This window comes from Mesocricetus auratus, unplaced genomic scaffold, assembly GCF_017639785.1.
Source record: "Mesocricetus auratus isolate SY011 unplaced genomic scaffold, BCM_Maur_2.0 Super-Scaffold_6730, whole genome shotgun sequence".
NCBI lineage: Eukaryota > Metazoa > Chordata > Mammalia > Rodentia > Cricetidae > Mesocricetus > Mesocricetus auratus.
This window is the reverse complement of record NW_024429184.1, coordinates 13,075,998-13,103,896: the sequence shown is the minus strand read 5'-3', so window position 1 is coordinate 13,103,896 and position 27,899 is coordinate 13,075,998. Positions and strand designations below refer to the sequence as shown.

Sequence of the window (27,899 nt, the reverse complement as noted above, 5' to 3'; positions counted from 1 at the left end):
ATCACACCCTCACCAGGGTCCTCGAAGGCACTTCCAACATCACCGGCTGAGGGGCCAGGCTGTAGACCCCCAGCCTGGGGGGTGAACCCCAAAGCCACAGCCCGTGAGGGCGCCGGAAGGCTGGGACGAGGTTCAGCGGGTGGAACGGGGTCCGGGAGACCCCCGAAGGCGCGAAGCAAAACCTGTGGCACAGACGCGCGGGCGAAAGTGGGGGGGGTCCCCGGCGCCGGAAGGTCTTACATCAGCCGGCCCACGTGCGACCCGAGGGCCGGGAGGCGCGCGCGGCCCGGGAGGCGGTGCCGCAGTCCGGGCTGAGCTTAAGGCGGCCCCGCCCCGCCCTCAGTGCGCCTCCCTAGTCCGTGCTGCAGCCCGGGCTCCTGAGCCGAGCGGCGCCGCGCAGGGCCGAGTGGAGCCGAGCAGCCGCCGCGTCGCGTCGCCGGTTTAAGCGCAGTGCGGGGCCTTGGCCGGGGGCGGCGGTAGTGAGGCCAGAGCCGCGCTCCAGCCCCCTTTTCCCTCCATGGTTTCTCTCCGCTCCCGCGAGTAACTTGGCTCCGGGGGCTCCGCTCGCCCGCACGCCCGCACGCCGCACGCCGCTCGGGACCACGCCGCCTCCGCCAGCCGCCTCCTTCCGACGGCCCTCGCCGCGCAGGCCGGGTCGCCTCTCCCCCCTCCGCCCCCGCCGCGGAAAGTTAAGTTTGAAGAGGGGGGACGAGGGGAACATGGACATGAAGAAGAGGATCCACCTGGAGCTGAGGAACCGGACCCCGGCAGCTGTAAGCAGAACCCCTCGGGCGCCCGCGCCCCCGATGACTTGCAAGTAATGGTGGCCACCTGCGGGCCACCGGGCTCCGGCCACGGCGCGGGGAAGACGCTGCTCGCGGCTCGGACGGGGACAGGGAAGGCGGGCGGAAGGCGCGGAGGGGGGAGCGAGCGCGCGGGCATTAACTCTTTGGCGCCCGCGGGCCCCCGCGGCCGCGGGGAGGACGGCGGGTGGAAAAGCAAACTTTGAGCCGCTTGCCCGCTCGGTCCTCTCCCGGAGGGAGCGCGTGTGCGTGTGGCCGGCGGCGAGGGCGGGCGCGGGGGTTGTGTAACGCTGGGAGCCATGTTTGCAGCCTCCCGGGATGCGCGGCCGGGCGGAGGCCGGGCCTGCCGAAGGAGCCGCGCCGCCAGGCCCGCCGCGGGGCCGGGCCGGGTTCCATGCGCCCCGCGGCCGGCGGGGGAGCGGCCCGGGAGGCCTCGCGGGCCGGGCTCGCGGGCCGCGCCTAGGAGGGGGTTCGGGTCCCCGAGGGGCGCGGAGCCCCTCGGGCGCGGCCTGGCGCGGAACGGGGGAGGGGCGGGCCTAGCGGCGGAGGTGGCGCAACCGCCGCCCCTCCCGAGGCCAAGTTTGAAAAAAGGATGCGCTTCCCGCCATTTTTCAAGCCTAAAAATACAACTTTCCCCCTCCTCTGCCCGGCTCGCCTTCGCCCTCGGCCTGGTCCACGCGGGCCTCCCGGGTCGGCCGGGCACCGTCCCCGCGGTGGCTTCGCCCTCCCCCGCGCCGCCGCCCGGGGCCTTGCCGGAGAGGGAGGCCGGCCCCTCGGTGTGGGCGGCCGGCGGCTCCGCGCGCCAGCCGGGGCGCGCCACAGCGCCATGTTGGCGGGCGCCGTCTTCCTCCGCCGGGTGAGCCGGCCGCCCTCGCGCTGCCTGTCGGTCCCCGGGCTGCCCCCGCCCCGCGGGCTCGGCTCCGCGCGCACTGGAAGCGCGGCGCTCGGCTGCCCGCCGCCGCCGCCTCGTCCCCTCGCGGGCGCCCTCCCCCTTCTTAAAAGGGCAACGGTGGCCGACGCGGGGCTGGGGTGGCCTGGGCCCCGCACGTGCTCCGCGCGGCCTCCGCGACCGACCGTGCACAGGCCGCGGGGCCGGACGCCGCCCTCGTGCGCCGCGGCGCGTGTGGCCGCGACCCTGGGCCCGGGCTGGCGTCTGGGAAGGGGTGGCCTCCGGCCCTGGCTGGCGCACGCAGGTGGCTGTGGCTAACAAGTTGGGAACTTGTGGACATGGCCTGCCCCGCGTGCCCGAGGCTTTGTGTTCCTGCCACGGGCCTTGAGGTCGGCTCCGCCGCGGAGTGGGGCGGTCCCTGAGGACTGATTGGGTGGCGTCCCTGTTCCCGGGGCCCCGAGTGTTTCACCGGCACGTGTCCCTTCCATCTCTCGGTCAGACATTTTGTGCCCACCACGTGCTGGGAGATTGAGTTGTTAACCCATCTTCCTTCAACTTGAAAAGATGAGTTAAATACCTTGAGCCTTTCGTTCCAGGCAAGCTACAAAAATCAGCAGCGTATGAAATAACTCAATTTAGGTGAGGGATCCATTTTCAACTTAAGCCCCCTTGCCAAAGTCGGGCCCTGGAACTGAAAGTGAGTTTGGGACTACATATTTAAAGCGCCCAAAAGCAACAAGTGGTTGTGGATACTACATTGGACATCCTTGGTCTCTAGAATCACTGATTTATTGCATATTTACCTACAGAACCAGGGCCTGAGAAACGCGTAAACAAGACCGGGAATATCTTCTGGGCACCTGGGTGGGTTAGCGAGAACCACGTGCAATTGTCTTTTTGAGATCACCAGGATTGTCGGTGTGTGAAGGGAAATCTACTTAGGGGAGCCAGGCCATCGGCAGATAATTATTTGGAAGAACTTTGACCCAAAACAGAACGGGTTTAAATCGAACATGCTGTAGAAAAAAATTTTTTTTTAATTTTTTATGTGTCTTGGTGTTTTGCCTGTGTGTATGTCTGTGTGAGGGTGTCAGATCTTAAGAGTTACAGTAGTTAGCTGCCTGTGGGTGCTGGGAATTTAACCCCAGTCCCCTGAAAGAGCAGACTGTGCTTCTAACCGCTAAGCCATCTTGTAGAGAGAGAGCCGGGAAAGAGTGTGTTAAGACAAGTCTCAGTAAGTAGGTAGTCTCTGTTGGCTTCGAAGTTGCCATCCCCCTCCTCAGCCTCCTGAGAGCTGGTACTATTACACCCAGCAATGTTTGGGGGATCTGAACAGTCTTTCACAAAGTGTCATAGGGCAAGTGAGAAGTTCCAAGATGGCACCTTTTTATCCCAGCACCATCAGGCAGAAGCAGATCTCAGTAAATAGGTCAGCCCCGTCCTGTGTAGTGACACCTTGCATCAAAAAAACAAAAACAGCTCTTTGCATATACTGTAATGCCCTAGAACATACTTCAGAAATCTGTGTTACTTCCAATTTTCTAGGGAGTAAGGTTGGCACTTGGGACCCTATGCCAAAAAAGATCTCCATCCCCAGGTGACAAATGATTTTTTTTTTCAAAACAGGGTTTCTCTGTGCTTTGGAGCCTTGAATGTGCTTTTTAAAAATATTTTCCGGAGCCGGGCGTTGGTGGCGCACGCCTTTAATCCCAGCACTTGGGAGGCAGAGGCAGGCGGATCTCTGTGAGTTCGAGGCCAGCCTGGTCTACAGAGTGAGTTCCAGGACAGCCTCCAAAGCCACAGAGAAACCTTTCTGGAAAAACAAAAAAAATATTTTCCGGGCAGTGGAAACAGGCATATCTAAGTGAGTTCAAGGCCATCCTAGTCTACAAAGCCAGTTCCAGAACAGCCAGTGTTGTTACACAGAGAAACCCTGTCTCATAAAAAATAAAATGTGCATTGGTGTATTGCCTGTGTAAGGGGGTCAGGTCACTTGAACTGTAGTTAGAGACAGTTGTGAGCCACCTTGTGGGTTCTGGGAATTGAACCCCGGGCCCTATGTAAGAGCAGTCAATGTTCATAACTGCTGAGCTATGTCTTTAGCCCTTGAACATATTTTGTAAAGTTAAGTGCAGAGCGATGAGTGGAGGCTTGGTATTTAAATACATGTTGGTGCTTAAAACTAAGTGGTGTGTGTTTATGGTGTTCTGTTGGGTTTTTGTTTGAATCTTGGACATCTCTGAAACAATACTTATGTTCCATCTTGGTGGTTGGTCCAAAGTACATAAGGCCAATACCATGTCCAGGTCCATAACTGCGTCTCTGTTAGTTATAAATATGGGTGTGCTTCTCTCTGCCAGGGAGATTTCTTTTTAAGATTTATTTGTTATGTATCCAGTGTTCTGTCTGCATGTCTGCCTGCAGGCCAGCAGAGGGCACCATTACAGATAGTTGTGAGCCACCATGTGGTTGCTGGGAATTGAACACAGGTCCTCTGGAAGAGCAGTCAGCGCTCTTAACCTCTGAGCCATCTCTCCAGCCCTCCGGGGAGATTTTAAAATCAGTTTTTTCCCCCAAAGTCCAAACCACCTCTTGTAAAAGAGTTTATCTTCACGGTGGGGGGGGGAATGGCATAAAATTACATCAATAGCCCCCCCAAAAACCTACCAGAGATAAATTTCCAGATTTTATGGGCAAGAATAGGATGGGGTGCTGTGGATTCACCCAAGGACATCTGCTCTGTTACTAAGCTTCCAGCCTTACCCCACAAGAGCATTAGTGTGTGGAGAACAACTATATACTAGATAAGGACCTACTTCCTATGTGTGACGTCATTGGTTCATTCCCAGCATTGCCACCCCCAAAACAGGAAAGAGATACCTATATTAGGAGTTTTCACTGAGAATAATTGTACAGAGCCAGAACACAGGGTATGCCTCACAAACCGATGGGATTTTCAATAAGGTGAGAAAGTGCTGGAATGCAGTAGCAAGACATACCAGGTCATGCAGCAGCTGTGCTCCAAAGTTGGAAGGGAGCCTGTGGTGGTGTGAACGCCTTAGCTTCCGTTCTGGAGCATACACATAGGCTGCTCTGTGTGTACCCCTTCCCACCCCACAGCCAGACAGCTAACCCTCTCACCAGAGTTGGAAAACCAAGTAGCTTCTTACTGGGGTTTTGTTTGGTTTTTCTTGTCTTTTGGTTTTTTTTTTTTTTTTTTAAGAACTCTGCCTCTGAAACCTTGGTGTGTGCTGTGTGCTTAGACAGCTCACCGGTTCATCTTACATCCCAGCTCACTGGGGAAGCTCACTTCCTTACACACCTTCCTTTTTGTCCTATTGTGGCCACCACCCCCAACTTTTGGCATCTGTTGTTTAGTGTGGATATACTTCTGTGCTCTATGGGATATTCTAATTGGTTGCATAGCAACTAATTGGAGTTGTTTTCCTTTGTACAGTAATACGTCTTTAAAGAAAATTAGATGCAGATATGCCAAAAATGGCCCATAAAAATATGCACTACACACATAACCTTTCAGTGCATTTTGGTGTGTGGCTTAAAATTGCTTAATTTTTTACCCCCCAACTTGGGTCATGTTATAAACATGTACTGTCTGGTTACCTTAAAGTGCCTCAGTGACTGTCTAATTGGTTTTCAGAATTGTCCCCTTTAATCCACACTCAGGACACAGGCATTTCCTCTTCTGGAGTGGGGTGTCTTTCTCAACTCCCCTGTCATCTGAACATGTTGAAGGACTGCTTCTTACAAATATGAGCCTCATGTGCTCATTGAGGGACAGAGTGAGATGACTTACCTTTGGGTTCCTAATGCTCTTTATCTGTGTGTGCACATGTGACGTCTCCTCCAGGTGGACCTCAGATTGTTACGCTTGACAGCACGCATTTCAGTTTCAAAACCTGCTTCTGCTGGGTTCTGGGACTAAAGGTGTGCCACCGTGCCTTGGTTCTTCTCATTTTATAGCTGGAGATGACCTTTCTCATTCTTTCGCCTCCCAAATTCTGGGGTCATACATCTGCATCGCTTAGTGGATTCTAGGGGTGCCAGGGATCAGACCCGGTGTGCTATGCTTCCTAAGCAAGCACTCTACCAACAGCGCTCCACCCCAGTCTTTTTTCCCCTGAGATAGGATTTCTTCAAGAAGCCCTGACTGTCCTCGACCACTCACTCTGAACTCTGAGATCCTCCTGACTCTGCCACACCCACCACCAACCTTGTCGTTTTATTGTGGCTTTGGGATTGGATTCAGGGCTCCCAGCATGCTGGGTTAGTCCTGCCACCCAGCCTACCTGCCCCCTGTTAACACATTGCAAGCATTCCTGTCTTCCTTTTGGGGGTTTCTCTATGGCTTTGGAGGTTGTTCTGGAACTTGCTCTTGTAATCCAAGCTGGTCTCAAACTCAGAGATCGGCCTGTCTCTGCCTCCTGAGTGCTGGGATTAAAGGCATGCACCACCAATGCCTGAGGTCTTCATTTTTGAGATTTAAAAGTTGTGTGTGTTTCAGTGTAACTTTGGGAGTCTGTTGGGGTATTTACTATAGGGCAGTCTCTTCATAAAGCAAGTTTATGTTGGTACACTGCAGAGAGGGGCAGCACAGCAGTAGCAACCACTGTCCTTTGTGACACCGGCTATAGCCCAGTACTAGGCAGGAGAGGATATAGGGGCCTTGCAGGGACACGTGAAACAATTCCTTCAGCTAGATCCTACCCCCAACACTTCTCAGGCATTCAAATACACGAGCCTGCCAGGAGCAGTTTATTCAAACCACCACACCGCAAATGTTATTTACTTTTTCTGTTTTTTCCCCTCTCCTGGGACAAGTATATAATTGGGCAGGATTGCCCAATCCTGACTGTAGGTAAAATTGGACATTTCCCACACAGTAGCTGAAGGAATGGAACCGAGAAAGGGTTGGAAAGTAGAAAGGAGGAACTTAGTGATATTACTTGTAACTAGAGAACTCTGTAAAAAGTAAAGGAAAGCTGGTGGCATCTGTCTTTAATCCCAGCACTCAAGAGGGAGGAGCCAGGCAGATCTCTGGGCTCCAGGCTAGCCAGGGCTGCACAGTGAGACCCTGCCCTAAAAATAAGAAATAGCTAGTTTCCCCTACCCCCAGCTAGCATCAAATTCTAGCTGAGGCTCACCTTGAACTTCTGATCCTGCTCATAAAGTGTTGGGTAAGCCTGGGGCACTGCCATTGGGGGTGTGTGTGTGTGGTGTGTTCTTCTTAAACACTTTATCCACATCTGAGAAAGAAGCAAGTTCAATTGGAAACTGATCAAGAATAAATTTGGCCTTAAAAATTAAACTTTGTGCCCGGCGTTGGTGGCGCATGCCTTTAATCCCAGCACTTGGGAGGCAGAGGCAGGCCGATCTCTGTGAGTTCGAGGCCAGCCTGGTCTACAAAGTGAGTTCCAGGACAGCCTCCAGCCACAGAGAAACCCTGTCTCGAAAAACCAAAAAAAAAAAAAATTAAATTTTGCATCTCTGTCTGAGCTGTGTCTTGGCCACAGGACTCATCAATCTGTGCACAATGTGCGGGTTGGGGGCCTTTCTCTCCCTAGGGGTTGTGTTTGCATTGTTTGTTTGAGACTGAGTCTTAACTAGGTAGCCCTGGATGCCCTGGAACTCTCTCAGTAAGCATTGGGATTAATGGTATGTGCCACCGTGTCTGGTTGCTTATGAAATCAATTTAGTATTTGTGTGTGCTTGCCTGCCATATGCAGAGGCCAGAAAAGGATGTCAGATCCCCTGGAGCCGGAATTGCAGGCAGTTGTGAGCTACCTGATTAGGGCACTGGAAACTGAGTTCGGGTCCTCTGGTGGAGCAGCAAGTGCTCTTAAACTCTGAGCCATCTCCCCGGGCACATAGTTTTTGTTTTATTCAAGAGCTGGGTCTCATGAGCTGAGTGAGGCTTCCTTAGAACTCATAGCGATCAAGGTTGAACTGAAACTTGCCCTGCCCATACCTTTGCGTTTGTGCTAAGATTATAGGCATATTCTACCACCTTGCCTTGACTCCTTTTTCTGAGATGGTCTTGAACTTGTGGTCCTCTGTCTCTACCTCCTGAGAAGCTGGCATGACTGGCTTGTACTACCACTCAGACCCAGACTTGAAGGCAGCTAGCCAGTGTACTTTTAGACTTTCCTCTGAGCACAGCCCTAAGGCTTGGCCTAATGTGGCGACTCCAACACCCTGTTCTGGGCTTACCGTCTAGTGCCTTATCCTGCTGTGTCCCTGGAGCTCCTGGGGTAAGACACTTACTTACATTCTCAGTATTTCTGGAAAAGTCAGGGCCTGCCTTTTCTTAGCCATACTGCCCTCTGCTCAGTCTTCCCTTGAGTGAGTGTTTTCTGAACTTCTTGTCTTTTCACTTTGGAATTTAGCCCATACTTGTGTTCATTTCAATGTGAGGTTGGGGGTCTGTTTTATGTTTACCAGAAGTTCAGTGTCTTCCTAGCCCCTTCTATTTTTTTTTCTCTAAATTAAAAAAAAAAATAGTATAAGCCGGGTGTTGGTGGCGCAGGCCTTTTAAATCCCAGCACTCGGGAGGCAGAGGCTGGCGGATCTCTGTGAGTTCAAAGCCAGCCTGGTCTACAGAGTGAGTTCCAGGAAAGCCTCGAAAAACAAAAAATATTATGTATATGATGTGGACGTGTCCTACATGTGGAGTCAAAGGTCAATTGTATAATCCGTTCTCTGCTACTTTTGGTTTCTCAAGACGGTTGTAACTCTCTGTAGCCCTGGAACTCGGAGAGAATCACCTGTCTGTCTCCTGAGTGCTGGGGTTCTGTGTATCTCTGGAGTCTGCCTCTGTCTCTGAGTGCCAGGATTAAACAACTACTTCAGGTCTTCAGGCTTGAACAGCAGTGCTTCCCCCAAGGAGCAGTCTTGCTAGTCCTTTGCCATGACAGGCCAGCTTCAACTACAAAGCAAACCTTCAAAAGTATACATAAATAAAATGGGATGATCCTGAACGCAGCAGGGTATGTGATGTTACACCTGGGAGGTAAAACGATTAAACGTGCACCACTACCCTCCAGTCCTCTGCCTCTTAATCTCCAGTTTACTGTTTGCCTTAGCAAGTGCCTTGTCAGCCACGTGTGTCTGTTAATTGTTGGGACGGTGTTCCTTCGTATGGGGGCAGTGTTGGCTTTGAGTTCACAGCACACCTGTCTCGCCCCAGTGATGGAGTAGCTGTGGTATTTGGTCTCCCATCCCCCAGTGGTGTTTCTCATGACCCCTCACAGTGGTTAAGTACAATCTTAGCAATTGAAAGAACTACCCAGGAGGTTATTTTTATCCTGGGAAACAATATGGCATACTCTTTAATTCCACCTCACTTACACTTTGGACATATTAGTGTTGTTTTGTATGATTTTTTTATTAAGTATGTTTTTATTTAAATTAGAAACATGCATGCTTCAAATGTCAATCCCAGCTCCCCCTTCTCCCTCCACCCCCAGCCCAATCCCCACATCATTCCTCAGGGAGGGTGAGGCCCTCCTTGGGGGGATCTCCAGGATCCCAGGGTAGGACCTAGGCCCTTCCTCCATGTGTCCAGGCTGAGAGAGCATCCCTCCACGTGAAATGGACTCCCAAAGTTCATTTGTATGCCTTGTATGACATTTTAACTTGATTGTTGTTACATAGGAAATGCGAAAAAATCCTAGCTGGGCATGGTGGTGTACATCTCTTATGCCAACACTCAGGAGGCAGAGGCAGTCAGATCTCTCCATATTGAGTTCTTCTCAAACAAGGTTACATAGTGAGACCATGTCCAAAACAAAACAGAGTATCTGAAATCGGAAAGTGTGCCAATATAAATATCCTTAGCAAGGATTCATTTGTGACTTTTTTTTTCTTTGAAAAAAGCCAGGCATGGTGGTGCATGCCTTTAATTCCAGCACTCAGGAGACAGAAGCAGGCAGACTGGGGCCAGCCTGGTTTGCATAGTGAGTTTCAGGGTAGCCAGTGCTATGTAGAGAGAGTCTCAAAAAGACAAAACACAACACAGAAGCATAGCAGAGTAGTGTGAGATCAGTTACCAGCTTCGGGCGGAGCAGTAGGCTCCTTGAGATCAAGTGCTCCATGCCTTGGTGATCTGGATAGTGAAGTAGAGTGTTCATCTCCCCGTGGTCGTGCCCTTCCTGCGCTTTGAGAGTCTAAGAGGGTTTCTTCACTCCTCACTTGAACTAGACAAAGCCCCTTCCAGTCACAGCGGTGGAAAGAACGGGGCATAGCATCACTTGCGTTCCGAGAGCTGTGGTGCCTCTGGGATATGGAGTGCGCGCGCGCGCGGCCGTTTGTCAGTGGTGTGAGTGCCTCTGGGATATGGAGTGCGCGCGCGCGCGGCCGTTTGTCAGTGGTGTGAGTTGGCAGGCTTAGCTGTGCTGCTGCTTTAAAGCCAATCGCAACTTATTTATTTGTAGCTGGACCTGTTCTGTCCTTGAGTGTGGGTCTTTTATGGGGTCAGGGTTAGGGTTTTTGCTTTTGTTGTCTCCTGTTGTGGCTTTTAAAGCTCATTCCCTTTTTTGTTTGTACCCACAGGTTCGAGAACTTGTCTTGGACAACTGCAAAGCGAATGATGGAAAAATTGAGGGGTTAACAGATGAATTTGTGAACCTAGAGTTCCTCAGTTTAATAAGTGTAGGCTTATTTTCAGTTTCAGATCTCCCCAAGCTACCTAAATTGAAAAAGGTAAGTTTTCTTTTTGTTGTTGTTTGGTTGGTTTTGTTTGAGACAGGGTTTCTTTGTTCTGGAACTTGCATATAGACCAGGCTGGCCTCAAACTCACAGAGATGGACTTGTCTCTACCTCTTGAGTGCTGGAATTAAAGGTTCTTTCTTTGGTTTTTAAGTAAAAGATAACCTTTGAGAAGGAGAAATGTACAGGTTTGGTCTCTGGCAGAGGCAGTTTTAGTGGGCTGTGGCACTGGGAGCTTGTGGTCTGTGTTCCCTTCTAAGATGGCCCAGCCTTATCGCCTGTTGTGCTTGTACGTGGCCTGCAGAACTGCAGCAATGCTTTGAAAATAATACTGTTGGGTTATGAGTTGCTTTATATAAATAATGGGTTACTTGTTGAAAGTTTTGTTTCCATTAGCTAGGTTTTGCTCTTAGGCTCTGGTCAGAACAGCCTCCCTCTTTCCATACTTTACCATACCTGCTGATGAGACTGTCTTCCCTGTGTAGGGCGTGCGTGTGTTACCTCAGGCATCAGGTCTGGAGGTGGAGTCAGTCTGTCGGCTGCCTTTGAGGGTGCTGTGAACCAAAGCTGACTTCTGAGAACAAGGGGGGCCAGTGCTCGCTAACTGCTGAGCCATCTATAGCTCTGCTGTGTAATTTTTTCATAGCTAGAGAGGTTGAAATGTGTGGTGTGACAAAGCCTGCTGCTGGCCAGGTCATGTGGTATCTGCCTGGAATTTAGCTCTTAGGAGGCAGAGCATCGGAAGCTGTGAGTCCTGGACCAGGCAGAGCTGCTGTCTCCTGTGTTTGTGGGCTTCCCAACCCCCCCCCAAACAAAACAGAAAACACAAAAAAACAAGCCTATTGCGTTCTCTCTGATCTTGGCCATTGTTAGTAGTTTACATCACCTGTAGTCCTCTCTCTTGCCTTCTAATAACTCCCAGAAAGGCAGAACACTGAAAGGGTTTCTCGTGTCTTTGTATTTGTCAGAGGTGGAAGAAACTTTGTTCCTTGGTACTGTTTACTGGTAGGTGTGGCCACAGGACCTGAAAGGAACAGCAGTTCTCCCAAAGCCACCCACAGAACTGCGGTGTTAGGGTCAAATAAGAATCTTTTGTATTGTTGAAGAAAAGGGGATTCTGGCCTCCATGGCAAATAGCACTCATATACATAAAATCTAAAGAGAAAAACATTTAAAAGATACATGTATTGGGTCATCAATGACAGACCCTTACAAAGATTTTAATGTCCTGCATAACTTTGATCTGTAAGTTTGTGTTTTGTTCATTTGGGTTCATGTAGTTTCCAGACCGCTGTCTCCCAAATGCCTGCACAGAGATTTAATATTATAAATGCTTGTTTCTTAAGTCTTTTTTCTGGTATTTTGAGACAGGCTTTCTCTGTGGCTTTGGAGCCTGTCCTGGCACTTGCTCTGCCTCCCGAGTGCTGGGATTAAAGGCGTGCACCACCAACGCCCGGCTTCTCTAAGTCTTATAACTTAAATCAACCATTTCTGTTCGTGTGTACTTCAGTTCTGCTCACTGTCTCATGGTTTCTCCATTCTCAGACTCCACGCTTCTTCCCAGGATCCTCTTAGTCTGGTTCTCCTGCCTAACTATTGGCCAGTCAGCTTCCTTACTAAACCAGTCACAGTGAGGTGTATTCACGCGGTGTAAAGGGTATTCCAAGGCTCGGGTTGAGGCATAGTCACGGTCACCTGGTAAGGAGGTGGTGGAGTGCAGTGCCGCTGGTGCCGTGTGCAGTTGGAGAGGAGACGCTCCTGTGTGGTTCAGTCTGGGCTTCCGACCTTGATTGGGCGCATATGTTCAGTGGGGTCTCCCCTCTGCTAGCCCCCTCTGGAAACTGATAGACAGCAGTGTAGCGCTATAATGCACCACCGTGGCTCTATTCAGTATTTCTCAGATGTTCTTTGAGACAGGGTCTCACTGCAGCTAGGATGAGCAGGAACACGGGCCTCCTGCTTCGGTCTCCCAAATGCTGAGATTGTAGGCTTGCCCCATACTGGGTTTTTCTGGAGAATTTGAACCCTGATCTCTCACAGGGCCAATGAAAAGGTGAACATACTAAAAGGCAGATTGAATGTTCTCATAGCTGGTAAGGACTGTATGTTCTTCCTACCTCAAAACACAGACTCTTAATAAGAAACAAGTACTTAAAAATTGGTTATATAAGTGGTTTTAAGTGTTATGCCAGTAATGGCTTTGGATTGCCTTATTGTCTCTTCATGTAGGGAGATGAGATACTCTGGCAGCATGGTCTAAACACAGAAGGGAAGATTCTGCTGTCATGGTTTCCAGAAACCGTGACAGACAGGGCTTGATCTTATTGATTATAGACTAGCAGGGGTTTTGGATTTTGTTTTTGTTTTTGAATTTTACCTGAGAAATTTACCATAGCATTCATATGGAGGTCAGAGAGCAACTCATTGCAGGTCCTCAGGCTGTGGCCTGTGCCTTCCTTTCCAGAGCCATCTCTCACCTGCCTCCTAGACGAGTATTCTAAAAATCAGTACTCTACAAGGCATGTCAAAGCCTTTGTTTGATGAAGTTGGTATTGTTTGCTTGGTTTTCTTTGGTTTTTTTGGGGGGGGGCTGTATTTATTGTGCACTGGGGATTGAACTCATGGGTATCATGGATCCTAGACAACTACTCTCAGCACTACCTGTATTCCCAGGTCTTTTGTACCCCTTTAGCTTGGAAACAAGCTCTCTGAGTTGCATAGGGTGGCATGCTGCCTCAGCCTCCTGGGTGTGTTCCATGCTCCTCTGGCCACATGAAGTTCCATACTTAACACACCAGACGTGTGGAGCACAGTACGTAGAGCCATGAGTTCTTTAGCAGCTCAAGCGTGTGGAGTCAACATGGGCTGTCCACATGCAGCTTTGGTCATGGACCAGTCACATTTTTGCTGTTCATTTCTCTACCTGTAAATGGGAGTTTTAACCCACCACTCTCTAGAGCAAGCGAGGTGATGTGCTCTGAAAGTGACCAGCACCCAAGCACTTGATGATGATTTGCTACCTTTATCTTGTCACCAGTATAAAACACTGGCACCATCGTCCTTCCTTCTGTCTGTCTTGTTTTTATTTGGGTATCCAGGGGGTGCCCTTGGAGGTCAGAAGACATCGGATCAACTGGAACTGTAGTTAAAAGTGGTTGTGAGCCTTCCAACATGGGTGCTAGGAACCAAATCCATCTTCTGGAAGAACACCTGCTCTGTCCCTTGGCCTGAGTGTTTTATCTGCAAGTTTCACTTACATAATCTCCACTTGCACACTGGCAGTTTTTAGTGAGGACTCAACACTTTTGTGGGACACCATCGCCTGAGTGACTTACCTGCAGCTGAGACACTAGTGTGGCTTACTACGGAAGCTAGTGCCAGGGTCAAAAAGAGCCAGCTTGTGGGAAGCGTTAGCCAGGCGCCGCTCGCTGCAAGACATTCTTGGTGCTAGTGTGATTGCACGGCCTTGGCCAGGAGCTGACGCCTCCCTCTTCTAGCCTCCAGCCCTGTGCTCGCGCTGCCATACGGAGCCCACATTTCAACACTCTGGCATGTCTGTCTCACTCATCCCAAATGTTTCCGGTATCTATAAACTACTTGATTTGGATTTTTTTTAAACACTTCCTCTTTTCTTTTCATGTTCATTGGTGTTTTGCCACGAGTATCGGGTATCGGGTATCCTGGAACTAGAGTTACAGACAGTTGTGAGCTGCCATGTGGCTGCTGGGAGTTAATCCAGGTCCTCTGGAAGAGCCATCTCTCCAGCCCCTTGATTTGTATTTAATCAAATAAAATAATTTTTAAAGTATTTCTCTTTTTTTAAAGATTTTATTTTATTATGTATACAGTATTTTGTCTGCATGTCTGCCTGCAGGCCAGAAGAGGGCACCAGATCTCACTAGACGGTTGTGGGCCACCATGTGGTTACTGGGAATTGAACTCAGGACCTCTGGAAGAGCAGCCAGTGCTCTTAACCACTGAGCAATCTCTCCAGCCCGAATAAAACAGTGTTTATGCTCTAACAGACAGGGCTTCTGGGGGTCAGTTCTCTCCACCAGGTGAGTCGAGGGTTGACTGCCAGCCTTGGCAGCGAGTGCCTTTGCCTGAAGAGTGGCTTCACCAGCCCTCGTAGGTTTGCTGCTGTTTATTTGTTAGGAGAAACGGTCTTTGGGTAGACACACTCCTCCTGTCTTAGCCTTCTACTGAGTCATGGGGTTGCAGATGTGTACAGTGCTGTCTACCTGGTTCTTTGTTGTGAATATTTGCTTTTACTCTCAATTCAGTCGTGAGTGATTCTCTGTACATATGTTTCCTTTTAGCTTGAGCTCAGCGATAATAGAATCTTTGGCGGTCTGGACAGACTAGCAGAAGAACTTCCAAGCCTCACACATCTGAACCTAAGTGGAAATAAGCTGAAAGATATCAGCACTTTGGAGCCTTTGGTAAGTGATTGAGAATTTAGAGAATGGGTTGTTGTCATATTCATTTTCATATTTCTAGTGGGAGAAATGATTGAGAAGAATAATTGGCTAAAACTACTGGCATTGTACTCTTCACAGAGTGGCTTTTAAAGGTGTATTCCTGGGATTTTGCTCCCCCCATTGAAATTATGATGTTATCTTGCAGTAGAGAGTTTTTCGTGGTTTTTTTTTTTTATCCTTTTTAAAATATATAGTTAGTATAGCCTTAAACTTAGTCTCTTTCTCTCCCCCCCCACTAGATTGGCCAAGTTATTCTGTGTGTAACAGAACTGTCTGTGTAAGGTGGCATTTCAGCGTAGTCAAGGGCAGCTCCAGGAGTTGTGGGTCTTGTGGTTGGTGATCTTATGCTCCCCTATATCACTGTTGCAGAGTTTGTGTAGAAACAGATGTTCAGTCTTATTGTAGATTAGTTACAGAGACCAAATGTTAAGTGCCTTTTGGCTTGTAACCCTGATACACGGCCTCAAGCAAACTAAGCAGAGAAGAGAGTATTCCCTGCCTTAAGAGTTGAGGGCAGTCCGGGAGAAAACATTGTGTTTTGTAGACTGGAAAACTGTTGCAGTGAGAGTTCTGCTGCTGTGGGGATTCTAGAGTCAGGGTAACTAACAGGAGAGGGGCAGCCCCTTAGGCTGCAGTGTTGAGAAAGTTAGACAGCAGGTGTCTAGAAAATAAAGGGGTTTGGCTCACTGGAAGAATGCTCTGTTGGGGGCTGTGGATTTGGCTCAGTTGGCAGAATGCTTGCTCAGAATACACAAAGCTCTAGGTTCCATAACTGCACATTGGTGCATGCCTTAATCCCGGGTGCATCAAAAGTTCAAGGTCATCCACCATGCATAGCAAGTTTGAGGCCAGCTTGAGCATGGATTGTAAGAAACCCTGTCAAACCAAAACCTGCTCTCTTAATACTCTGGAGGAAGACCATTAAATTGTTCTGTTCTGACATTATGGAGGAAGGCAGATTGTGGTTTCTGTCAATGCAGATCTTGTTTTTTTTCTACCATCCGTCGCTAGATGCTCCCACTCCCTCGATTTTGCTAGTTTCATTTTTTCTGTGTAGAGCGGACGTTTCCAAGTTAAAGATAATGCCCTGTGTTTTCAAGATCCAAGGACATTTAATAGTTGTTCATTGTAGACTTGTAACCGAGAGAAGAGAGAATGGCTGTCCTGTTTAAAGAGGAAACTGAGTTCAGAAAGCATAAGTAATTGTTTGGAATTAATGGCAGGATCAAATCCAAATTCACTTAATTTCCCATTGCCCTTGGGACCTGTTTTCTGTCTACATGTAAATTGTTTCCATACCTAAATTTCAGGAAAATCGAATTCCCAGAGAAATATTCAATGCTAACACTTCTCCATGGTCTGTGCCAACCCTGTGTTTATTGCTTGTTGGCAGATCTCTTCTATTCTGGGCCGTACCAAACTGAGGACCAGCACCCCTTGGGGGGTGGTCAGAGACTGACTTTCCTTGTTGGATAACCAGCTGCTCCTGATTCTCTTGGAAGCGGAGTCCTCTGGGAATCCTGTGTCAGTGCTGTTATCACTGAGGCCGAGCACAGACAAATACTGTGTAGGGGTTGTTTGCTTGTGTGTTCCTGTTCTAGGCTGTAACAGAGTAGGGTCCCAAGACAGTGCAGCAGGAGTGTCTTTGTTGCTGTGCTTGTACCACTGTCGAGGGTGTGTTATAGTGGTGCCCTGTAGAGCCTGTGGTAGTCGTTTAAAAAGTCTGCAAACTGAATGGGATAGTGTGGCCCTTGTCTTACACCGAGGGAAGGAACTGAGGCTTAGATGGTGCTGACACCTGGCAGAGCCACCATGGCTCCATCTCCCCAGGCTGCTTGGAAAAGCGGGAGCCAGGTGGGCCTAGCGGGAGCCAGGTTGGCCTCCTGGCTGTCACCTAGAATGGAGGAAATGTGCAGGAAAGGTGGAGTGGGGAGACTCTGGACCCAGTGTGATTTGTGAATGCTCTAGACTGGGGCGTCACCATCCTCATCCTCATCTCCACACATTGTGATCACTGCCTTGAGCCCAGTTTTGACAGGCAATGCAATGATTGTGAATGCCTCTGCTTGCTACAGGGACATTAACGAGAGACAAAGAAGGCATCAGTTCAAACTTCCTGGGACACCTTTTTTAAGAGACCTGGGCCATCCAAATCATCCCCCAAAGCCCTTCTAAATTCTAAGAAGGCAAGCAAAATTATTGTTAATAAAATGCTTAATGTTTATTATGGCTAGCCTATTAGCTTAGTCAAGCTTCCGGCGAGATACAGTTTAAGTTTTTACAGGGTTTTACACATCACATCAGGATCCTGTATAATCTGTTTTGAGCCCACTGGGCTGTAAGTACAATCTTTAAACAGTCTACAGAGTGCTGTAGTGATGTTGGATTTGTTATTGTGAACTTGCTTATATTTGATTTCCAAATTATTTGGTAATGGGTGCTTTGTCAAACATCTAAGATTCATGCTGCTCAGAGACAGGGTGGCCTCGATGGCCCTGTACAGTAGTTTCATCAGTGGTCCAGGCCATTAAGTAAACAATTGTAAGCAGTCCAGGGATGTGATGTGTGCTGTCGTCCCGGCTACCTGAGGGGCCAAAGCGAGAGGACTGAGACAAAGGCTTCCCGGGGAGACATGCACCTCAGAAAGGGAGGAGCACACAGAGCAAACCCTCATGGGGAGCTGCCTAAGCTGCTTTCCCTTTTATGTCTTACTTGGTATAGAGCCTTTACTGTAGCCAGGTGCAGTGTACACTCTTAGATACTGAGATTGGGGTGGGGCAGGGATGGGAAGTTCTAGGACATCCTGGGCAATATAAAACGATTCTATCTCCAAAAAGAAAGCCAGTGAACAGCCTGTGCTGCTTACTTGGGATGGTGTTTCTGCGTTTTTTCCTCTTTGGCAAGAAATCATATCTGGGTTTCAGAGGTCATGGCCTGCCCAGTAGGAAACCTAATGTGAAAGTTGTCTGCTAGAGAATCAGCTACCCCTAGAACTGCCAGGGCTGAGCCTGCCTTCCTCAGATGTCGGAGCTGGCTTTCCTACGCACTCTTATAGCATTATACGTGCCCATTGTGTGTTCAATTGTGGGTATACTCTGTCTGTAACCCTGCTGCTATGTTTTCCCTGGTTCTGTGTTCCAGAGACTGCTCTTGACAGTAAAACTCGCATGAGCCTTTTCCTGGTGAAGGGCGAAGAGTCTTCTGTAAAGTTCAGCAGCCCTTTCCTTGAGGCTCAGATAATGCGGATGTGAAGCTTGGCAGTAGTCGTATCACAGCCCCTCAACTGTCAGTATAGTGAGAGGAGTTGTGTGACAGATGATGAGTGTTGTGTGCCAGTAAAACTTCAGCTGGACATTGTGGCACACGCCTTTGCTCCTAGTACTTAGGAGGCGGGTGCAGACAGATGATCTCTGAGTTTGGGGCTAGCCAGGCCCGTATAAAGAGACCCTGTCTTAAAAACCGCTTTAGTTACAAAATAGCTATTGAGCCAGATTAGCCTATTTGAAAAGCAACTTTGAAAGCAGAGAATTACAGAGATGCCTTCAATCCTGAAAACGAAGTTTCTTGAATCCATGTTTCCTCTAGGTAGTTTTGAAGTGTCACTGTTGGATTTGTTAAAACTTGCTTCATCCAAAGCTTTTTTGAGTGAGGAGGTCTCATGTAGCTGACAGTGACTTTGATTGTCCAGCCTCCTGCATACTGAGATCACAAGCCCACCCTTCTACACTTGGTTTACTGTGATACTAGGGATCAAATCCATGGTTCTGGGCAAACTATCAAATGAGCCACTTCCTTGTCCCCATATTGATGTTTTTTGGTTGGTTTTGGGAGAGCACCAAACTGCTTTGATTTTTAGAATTAATAAAAGTTGCATGTATGCCTATCTGTCTGTGTATACACATACGGAAAAGTCACCTACACTCTAGTAGGCTGTTTGTACTATTCTAGAAGGTAGAAGGCTATAGCTGACAATGCCTTAAGTTTGCTGTAGAAAAGTCTGGTAATGTTAACCTCTTCCAAAGATCTTAAAAGAGACAAAGGGAGTGTGAGGTTTCTCTGTTGGTGAAATTTAAGCTCTTCTATACCCTTCTGCCCAGGCTGGCATATTTCACGCCAAGTTTCACTCCATCCTCCAGTGCTGCTCATGGGGGCCCTGTGTACATTTCAGCTAGGTCACACTTAGACTTCTGTTGCTACCAAGGAAAAAAAACGTTGTTCCCTGGGGGAGCCAGAAGCATAGTGTTTCCCGTGTACAGAGATGAATGGGTAGCAGCTAGTTGGTAGTGAGCCTAGACTTTTACCTGTTGAAAATGGTTTGGTGACATGTTCTTTTGATTTAGGAATGGTGCGTTTGGTTCTTTCTTTTAGAAAAAGTTGGATTGTCTGAAAAGCCTGGATCTGTTTGGCTGTGAGGTCACTAATCTGAATGATTACCGAGAGAGTGTCTTCAAGCTCCTGCCCCAGCTGTCCTACCTGGATGGCTATGACCGGGAGGACCAGGAGGCCCCTGACTCAGATGTGGAGGTGGATGGTGTAGAAGAAGCCCCCGACTCTGACGCCGAGGTGGACGGCGTGGACAAGGAGGAAGAGGATGAAGGTGGGTAGGCTGGGCTCCTGGGACCTCGCTTCTGTCTTTCTGTAGCCCTGACAGTGGTTCTGCACCTGTGTTCCTGATTCCTTCTATCAACTCTTGGGGCTTTGAACCTGAAAATGCTTGAAAATCAAATGGTTTTATTAGCCAATGGGTTTTTTTTTTTTTTTTATTTCTCTGTGGAGCCACGTGTTCAGTGACTGCTTCATACAAGACCCCTGGAATTCTTTACATGTTTGAAAAGAGCTTGTTATCTCATTGTTTCCTTGGCCCTGCCTACACTCCTTTCTAGCTCAGTGCCTGGCCCACAAACTTCAAGACACATTATCTTAGGTTATGAGTGGTGGTTTACCCCTTTTGAGAACATACAAGAAAGACAGTAATGGCCAAGAAAGCAAAGGAGGAAAGACATAAGTTCTTAGTTACAGTTATACAGGGGAGTTACTTTGCAGCAGCTGGAGAAAGGCAAAAATTAATGGATACAAGGGGGACAAAGAAGAGTGGGGCAGTTCACCCTCTTCTAAGTGTCCATATTCCTAAGTTATTTGTAGTTCTGTAAGTTCCCTGTAAATAACACTGCCGTTGCACTATATACCTTAGCTAGATGGGATAGCAGGACAGAGCCAGGCTGAGGATGGAGCTCGGTAGTAGAAGGCTTGCGTGGCTTGTGGAAGGAAGGCCTTTTACTGAAAAGAAAAATGGAGGACTGCAGTCGTCTGGAGCTCGAGCAAAGGGTGCTGAAATGAAGTGCCTGAGAGAGACAGAAGGAGGCACGGAGAGTAGGGACTGGAGTCAGTTTGTGGGAGTAGGCACGTGGAATGGGAAGGGCAGCAGGCAGGAAACCACAGTGAACTGGAGGCTGGTAAGGGAGCAGCCCCTCTAGACTGGGGTCCAGGAGCCTGCACCATCCTACGGCTAGGAATTAAGCCTTTAGGGGTTCCTGATTTGACAACTGCTCTCACTGTTCCGGAGTGGCTTGCCATGTTTGTTTGGGGCAGGTGCTGAGACTGTGTTGGGTAGCTGACGGGTCATAAACTCCTGGTCCTCCTCCTACTGTCCTGAACACGTGCTTACGATCACACCATGCTTCCTTCTCTTTGAAAGAAGAAGATACCAAACGAAAACCCGGAGCTTTCAGGCATGGCAGAAGGAGAAAGCCCTCTTCCTGTAGAAATTGAGGCAGATTTCATTCAGTGAGAATATGGACTATTAGTATTTGAAGCTTCTTGGTTTTTAGGATACTCTCTTTGGGATTGGGGGAGGGGACACGAGTCTTCCCTGGTGTTTGTAGAGCCTGCCAGCTTATTGTAAGCCAGCTTTGGGCTCTCTGACCTTTTCAGTTCGACCCTATAGGTCATCACCTTATTTCTTCTTATTTCAGAAGGGGAAGATGAAGATGAAGAAGAAGATGAGGATGGTGAGGAAGAGGAAGATGATGAAGAAGAGGATGAAGATGAAGACGAAGATGTAGAAGGAGAAGATGATGAGGATGAAGTCAGTGGGGAGGTGATGTCACTGTTTTCTTCCCTTCTGTTAGTGTAAAGGCAAAGAAAGGTGGGGTTGGAAGACAGGCAGACTGATAACTGCAGCTTTTGTCTTAATATGGGATGTGCCTGCTCACTGCTGCCTAGATACATACAGCACTTACGCCTGATATCTTTCAAATTGCCAAAGAAGGGTTGTAGAGTCGTGGTTCAAGTTTACATTGGGGGGCTGGAGAGATGGCTCAGCAGTTAAGAGTATTGGCTGCTCTTACAGAGGGCCTGGGTTCAAATCCCAGCAGCTAACAAACTGTCTATAATGAGATCTAATGCAGGAATGCATGCAGACAGAACACTGTATATATAATAAATATTTTCTTATTTGTTTGTTTGATGTATACGCTGTCTGCATGAAAGCCGAGGGCACCAGATCTCATTACAGATGGTTGTGAGCCACCATGTGGTTGCTGGGAATTGAACTCAGGACTTTGGAAGAGCAGTCAATGTTCTTAAACATTAAGCTATTTCTCCAACCCTAATAAATCTTAAACAAAAACAAAGTTCTACATTGGAAGAGTAGGTGGCTTGAGTTTTATAAAGAATTTATGCCTATAATCCCAGAACCTGGGAGGCAAGACCAGCCTAGGCTAAACAAGACTGTATCTTCAAAATTGTATGTACAGGGTCCTGGGTTACACCACACAAGAGAGAAAACTGTCCAAACCAGTACTGTAGTGTAAGATTGTAAAAACATTTATTGAGGTATCCATTTTTAATTGCTTGCTAATTAAAGCTTACTGGTGAACTGCTCCTGAACATTGCTATTTTAAGAATAATTTTATTTTTCTTTTACTTAACTGAACCAAGGTCTCACTTTGCAGCTTAGAGTAGACTAAACTGTCTGACCATCTGTCCACCCCATCCCTTTTTTAGTGGCTGGGATAACAACCACTAAACATACTGGGCTTACAGGGCGTGTGTGTGTGTGTGCTTACAGGGCGTGTGTGTGTGTGTGTGTGCGTGTGTGCGTGTGTGTGTGCGCGTGCGCGTGTGTGTGTGCGTGTGTGTGCGTGCGTGCGTGCGTGTGTGTTCCAGTGAGTGGTCTTAGGTTGCCAGGGTTTCATCTTTACTGATGGTTGATTGTGTGTCGTCTTAGCAGAATCCACTGATGTAAGCTGTTCTCTGTTATTTAGGAAGAAGAGTTTGGACACGATGGAGAAGTTGATGAAGATGAAGAAGATGATGATGATGATGATGATGAAGGTGGGTTTAATGCATATACTTCTGTTTCTCCTTTTAGTCAAAGATTAGATGAAAGCCAGGTGGTGGCGGCGGCGGCGCACGCCTTTAATCCCAGCACTCAGGAGGCAGAGGCAGGCGGATCTCTGAGTTCTAGGCCAGTCTGGTCTACATACAGATCAAGTTCCAGGATAGGCTCTAAAGCAATACAGAATTCTGTCTCGAAAAACAAAAATAGATGAAAATGCTTCTAGGTTAGGTGTGTTTTTTTGTTTTGACAGGATCTTAACTTGCTCAACTTGCCTCGTGTTCATGCTCTGGCTTCCAGAGTTCTGAGGTTATGGCTCTATAGACTCACGCTGAGCATATGAAGTACCCGTGGCCACTGATCGCCTTTGTACTGATGATCCAGCTTTATGAGTGCAGAGTACATAGAACACCAGACCCAAACCCTTTAGAGAGTCGTGTTTGACAGTACCCTGTTTCATGCCAAGCCCTGTGGTATCTTATTTACCTCTCAGAAGAACTCCATTGTCTCGTTCCTATTGTCTATCTTTTAAGTGGTTTGCCCAAGGTCACATGTGAATCAGTGGGTGCAGCTGTTGCTATGTATTTTCATAAATGCTAGGTTGGTACCCAAAAGCTTAAGAAAAAACATTTGGAAAGAAAAAACCCTCAATTAATTAGCTGTGTCAGCTAAGGTGCTACTGTATCTTTTGCATGTCTGGCCTTGGTGATCTATTTGAAGTGTACCTCTTTGCTGTTGCCTCTATTTAGCAGAATCCCAGGCAGGATGCCTTTACATGATCTCACAGCTAATCTTTTTATTGCAGAGGAGGAAGAAGGTGGAAAAGGTGAAAAGAGAAAGAGAGAAACAGATGATGAAGGAGATGATGATTAAGACCCGAAACAATCTGCAAGAAACAGAACTGTTGAGTATTGGTTGGACTGCTCATGGATTTGGTAGCTGTTTTAAACAGGTAGCTGTGATACAAGCCCCAGGACACCCCCACCCAAAGAGCCAAAGAATAGTTCCCAAGACATTCCGCCTTCCTCCGTTTAGCCCCTTGGTAATCCACCATCAAGCCTGGGGACTGCCACCCCAACAAAATTGTAAACGTTGTTAGGTTTTCATGTAAGACTCTTGCTGTATCGTGACAGCTGTGACTGGTGAGTTGACCGTCCTGGCTGTCAGTTACACTGCGATTGTAACAACATTTTTACTTTCTGTACAACAAGGAAAAGCTTTGTAAATAAAATCTTAACATTTTGGGTCTGTTTTCTCATGCTTTTCTTTCTTTTTTTAAGACATTAGGACATTCTATGTGATGACTGCCAAAAAAACTTATTTTCTAAGACTGAGTAAAATAAACGTATTACTCTTTGATAAAGCCTAGTTGTACTCACGTTTCTAAATTAGGCTGTAACTGTAGTTTGCGCTGTGTCTCTGGAGAACAGGATGGGGGCTGTGGTCTGTTAGTGCTGAGGAAATACAGAATCTTTAACCATCACTATTAGAATCCTTGTTACTCAATGTTAACTTTTTAAAAATGGCTTGGAATTTGGAATAGTGTCAGAGCACATGCCTAGAATATATACGGCCCTGGGTCAGAGCCCCAACACCAGAAAAAAAATGGTACTGCAGTCGAATAATCTGGAGCCTCTGCAAACCTGTCCCATGAGTTGAGGGGAGAAAGGCCTTAACTATGTGTTGACTCAGGGTCCCTTTATTAAATTTAGCTTAAAAATGACTAGATGACTTGAGGCGCCTCAGCAGGGTGGGTAGGATCTAGATAAATGATGGATTTCAAGGCAAGGCTAGAGTGTGTATATAACCTGAGCTCAGTTTGTTATCAAGACAGGTGTTTGAGCAGGAGTGCTATGTGGAGGGATGTTCAGGCACTGGGAAGGTGCTAATGTTCCCTGCTCTTGTGGGGGCTGGGGGCGGGTGATACTCTGCAGTATGGTGATGTGGGTTTGGGTTGGCGGGTGATTTGGAAGTGTGGTTAAGTCTAGCTGTACCATATAAAATGAACATGAAGTATTAGAACTGAGTATAACAGGAAAAGCAGTGTTGATGGATTTTTTAAATCCAAGTCTCCAGGCCGTGGTGGCGCACGCCTTTAATGCCATCACTCCGTAGGCAGAAGCAGGCGGATCTCTGAGTTCCAGGACAGCCTCCAGAAACCCTGTCTCGAAAAACCAAAAAAAAAAAAAAAAAAAAACAACAAGAAAGCCAAGTCTCATAATTTAAAGTGTTTTTATCTGTTGCAAAGGAAATTCTAGTGGAACCTGTGGGATTTTCCTCAACCACAAGGCCTTACTTCCCACATAGTAAACCTTCAGTATATTTTTCAGGGGCTTCTTCAGCCAGACGTCTTTATTGCAGTCTGGGGCAATAGAGAGAGCTCAGCAATTAAGAGCATTTGCTGTACAGTCATGAGGGCCAGAACTGGGTGGGGTCCTAACGCTGACACAAGTAGGAATTTCCGCAATGTGCCTAGAACTTCAGCCCAAGGGATTGGATGCCCTCTTCTGGCCTCCGTGTCCACAAACCCCCACCCGACACCCAACCCCCATACATTCAGAGACATTTTGAATACCTTGTCATCCCAAAAGCAGTAACTTTGGATGATTCTTTTAGAAGTTCATAGAACTTGACCACCTGTCTAGGAAATGTCAGGTTCCTTAGCTGGGCAAGGAGGACCACAGCAGATAGATGAGATGTAGGACAGGCTTGACTAGGGAATTCCAATGGGAGGAGTGAAGTGACCCTGTGTTAGAAGACATCACTGGCCAGGACTCCTGTATTCACTCCGGTGCTGGCGTCAGCCTCTAATGTGGCTGGCCCTTCAGATGCTTGAGGTTGGTTTCTGTCTTGGTTTTCTTTTAAAACTGGGTTTGCCAAAAACCTCTAACATGATTCACTCTTGGATGGGATTTAAGGCTCAGCCACCCTTGGCTGAAGAATGTTCTAGGAAGCAAGTTCTAAGGTGGCATGGTCATGGAGTTGACTGTATGTCTACACTTGCCGCCTACATGAAGGACTTCACCAAGTGGGCCAACGTCCAGCAGTTGCAGAAAGAAAAAATGCTGGGTGGGAGCTGTGCTGAGTGCAGAGCCAGGTCTGGCTGGCTCCACTGGCCGGTGGTGACCTAACCAACAGTGGGTGTTCCTGAGTAAAACGCCAGCAGAGGTGAGGAAACAGGCGGGAGGTCCTACCTAAAAGGCCTGCTACAAACCCTGTATTCTTGCCTTGAGTTCACTCTGCTACAGGAATCCAGCCACAGCAGTGATGGTACTCAGGAACTACTGCCTTCCAGAGGAGTCCCAGAGCCTACATAATGGTGTACAGTCTTCAGGCTTTTCCAACAAGCACTGACTGCACAGGTATGCCCACAGCTGTCTGTCCAGTCCACATTCAGGGTTCTAAGCAAAGCACAGCCTGGTCTCTGTTGAGCTACACTACCCTAGTATCGTAAGGAGGGCTGGACTGAACACCTGCTTTCTCCAGCCCTGTCAAGTTGTACTGACATCAGTTTTCATGAGGCTGGTGGGACTGCTGTGTTGACAGTTTGGAAGGAAAGGGAGTCAAGTTCCCAGTCTGCTTCCGGCTGCCAAGCAGGCACAGGAAAGTCACCAAGATTGCAGTAAGCATGAAAGTCCTTCCCATAGCCTGATCGGGGTAGAAGAGAGGGGACCACTACCCTGTCAGGGAGGGTGTCTGCGGGGTCCCCCTCTCTTAGAGGGAGGGGATTGAGGACTTAGTTTGTCCCAGTCACAGGGTGGAGAAGCCCCTCTGGCCAGTTTGCTGCTGTTAGACCCTTGAACCACTTCCTGAGGTGGCAGTTACTCCAGCTGTCGGGGTGAAAATGCAAACCACTCTGATCTCTCCATAAAGACAGGTTAGGGTAAGTTAGTGGGGGATACCACCTAAGCTTGAGGCTCATGGAGAAAGGGGATCAGAAGTGAAGAGGTTGTTGGCTTATCAGAACAAGTCCAGACTCTTTCCCCAGCCTCTCACCCCCTGTACTGGCTCTGAGTGAATGAGGTATTTCCAGAATACCAGGTAGTACATTGTGGTGGTTGGTCCAGGAGACTTTGGACATGAATTAGAGTGAGCAGAGCAGTCATTAGCAATGTGGTCTTTTAGCTGGAGGAGGAGAAAGGGAGAAGGTGACTGGATTTGTTGGGGGTTTAATAGTCTTTCACTTGCTTGCAAACAACTAGTACATCCCCTCACAGGTACTGAAACAGGAATTTTGAGACAGCCACACAATAACAGCTAACTGATCTAAGATCCTAACCCCCCCCCCCATAATCCAAACTGCTCTTTGTTTTTGGGCTGCTGGCTCCTGGCTCAGTTCTGGTTTTGTTTTGAAGACAGGGTTTCTGTGTATCTCTGGCTGTCCTGGAACTCACAGAGATCTGCCTCCCGAGTGCTGGGATTAAAGGCATGCACCACTACATACTGGCTTTGAGTGTATTTTTATTCTTACTGCTCTTGAGACTTTGCCACAGTAAACCAGTTTACTTTCTGCTTTTGTGTTGAGTGTTTTAAAGTCTAGCCTCAGGTGGTGACACACGCCTTTAATCCCAGCACTCGGGAGGCAGAGGCAGGCCTCTGTGAGTTCCAGGCCAGCGTGGTCTACAGAGCAAGTTCCAAGACAGCCGCCAAAGCCACAGAGAAACCCTGTCTCAAAACCAAAAGAAAAAACCAAAAAAAAAAAAAACAGTCCATCACAAAAGCTCCTACACTATAGAGTTCTATTGATGCAGTATTTCTGAAATGATACAACTGTAGTCATAGTTGCCAAGGCGTAAGATGTTGTAGATGATGTAGGACTGGAGGGAAACTGAGATGGACAGACAGAAGTAAAAATGAATGATCTCTCTGGTTTAGAATGAGTCAGAGAATTCATGGAAGGGGCTCAAGGAAATATGGATTTGATGCTAGAGAGAAGGCTCAGCCATGAAGAACCCTCGGCATGGCTCACAACTGCCTGTAACTACAGCTGAGGGGATCTGGTGTTCTCTTCTGCCTCCTTGGGCGCACACACACACACACACACACACACACACACACACACACACACACGTGAATCTGAGGGTGGGGGGCAGTCAGGCAGCACTTAGGGATGCTGAGTCCGGAGGATGGTGAATTTGAGGCCAGCCTAGGCTACAATAGGGGTGGTGTGTGTGTGTGTGCGTGCGTGCGTGTGTGTGTGTGTGTGTGTGTGTGTGTGTGTGTGTGTGTGTGCAGAAGCACATGTTTGCTATCTTGAAGCCCATCAGGAAAGCAAAAGTTGAAAACAGGGTTTCTCTGTGTAACAGCCTTGGCTGTCCTGGAACTCACTCCACAGACCAGGCTGGCCTCAAACTCAGAGATCCATCTGCCTCTGACACCTGAGTGCTGAGATTAAAAGTGTGAGCGGCCAGGACTTTTCAGTAAGGAGTAAGAAAAGAAAATGGAAACACCAAGGCGTGATGGTCCACCCAGGGCTGCTCCCTAACTGACAGGACTCAGCTAGGGGATGGCGCTAGTGAGCCTCTGTATGGATGAAGCCGGAGGATGGGAAGGTGGCGGCAGGCTTCTCCTGTGATCTCATCAGGACCCTCTGGTGGCCCATCCCCCCCCAGGAGGAAGTTCCCAGCTAGAGGGGAAACTGTCTGACTTAGCCCTGATGCTCT

General features: G+C 48.4%; 1 protein-coding gene across 1 annotated transcript; it reads left to right on the top strand.

Moving 5' to 3' along the window:
- Nucleotides 1–399: 399 nt before the first annotated feature.
- Nucleotides 400–23,480, top strand: Anp32b (acidic nuclear phosphoprotein 32 family member B). Its single transcript, XM_005078732.4, has 7 exons — nt 400–773; nt 10,261–10,410; nt 14,736–14,858; nt 19,266–19,494; nt 20,870–20,994; nt 22,163–22,232; nt 23,042–23,480. Exons 1-7 carry the CDS (start codon nt 720–722, stop codon nt 23,107–23,109), a joined length of 819 nt encoding a protein of 272 aa, XP_005078789.1. The 5' UTR covers nt 400–719; the 3' UTR covers nt 23,110–23,480.
- The last annotated feature ends 4,419 nt before the right edge of the window (nt 23,481–27,899 follow it).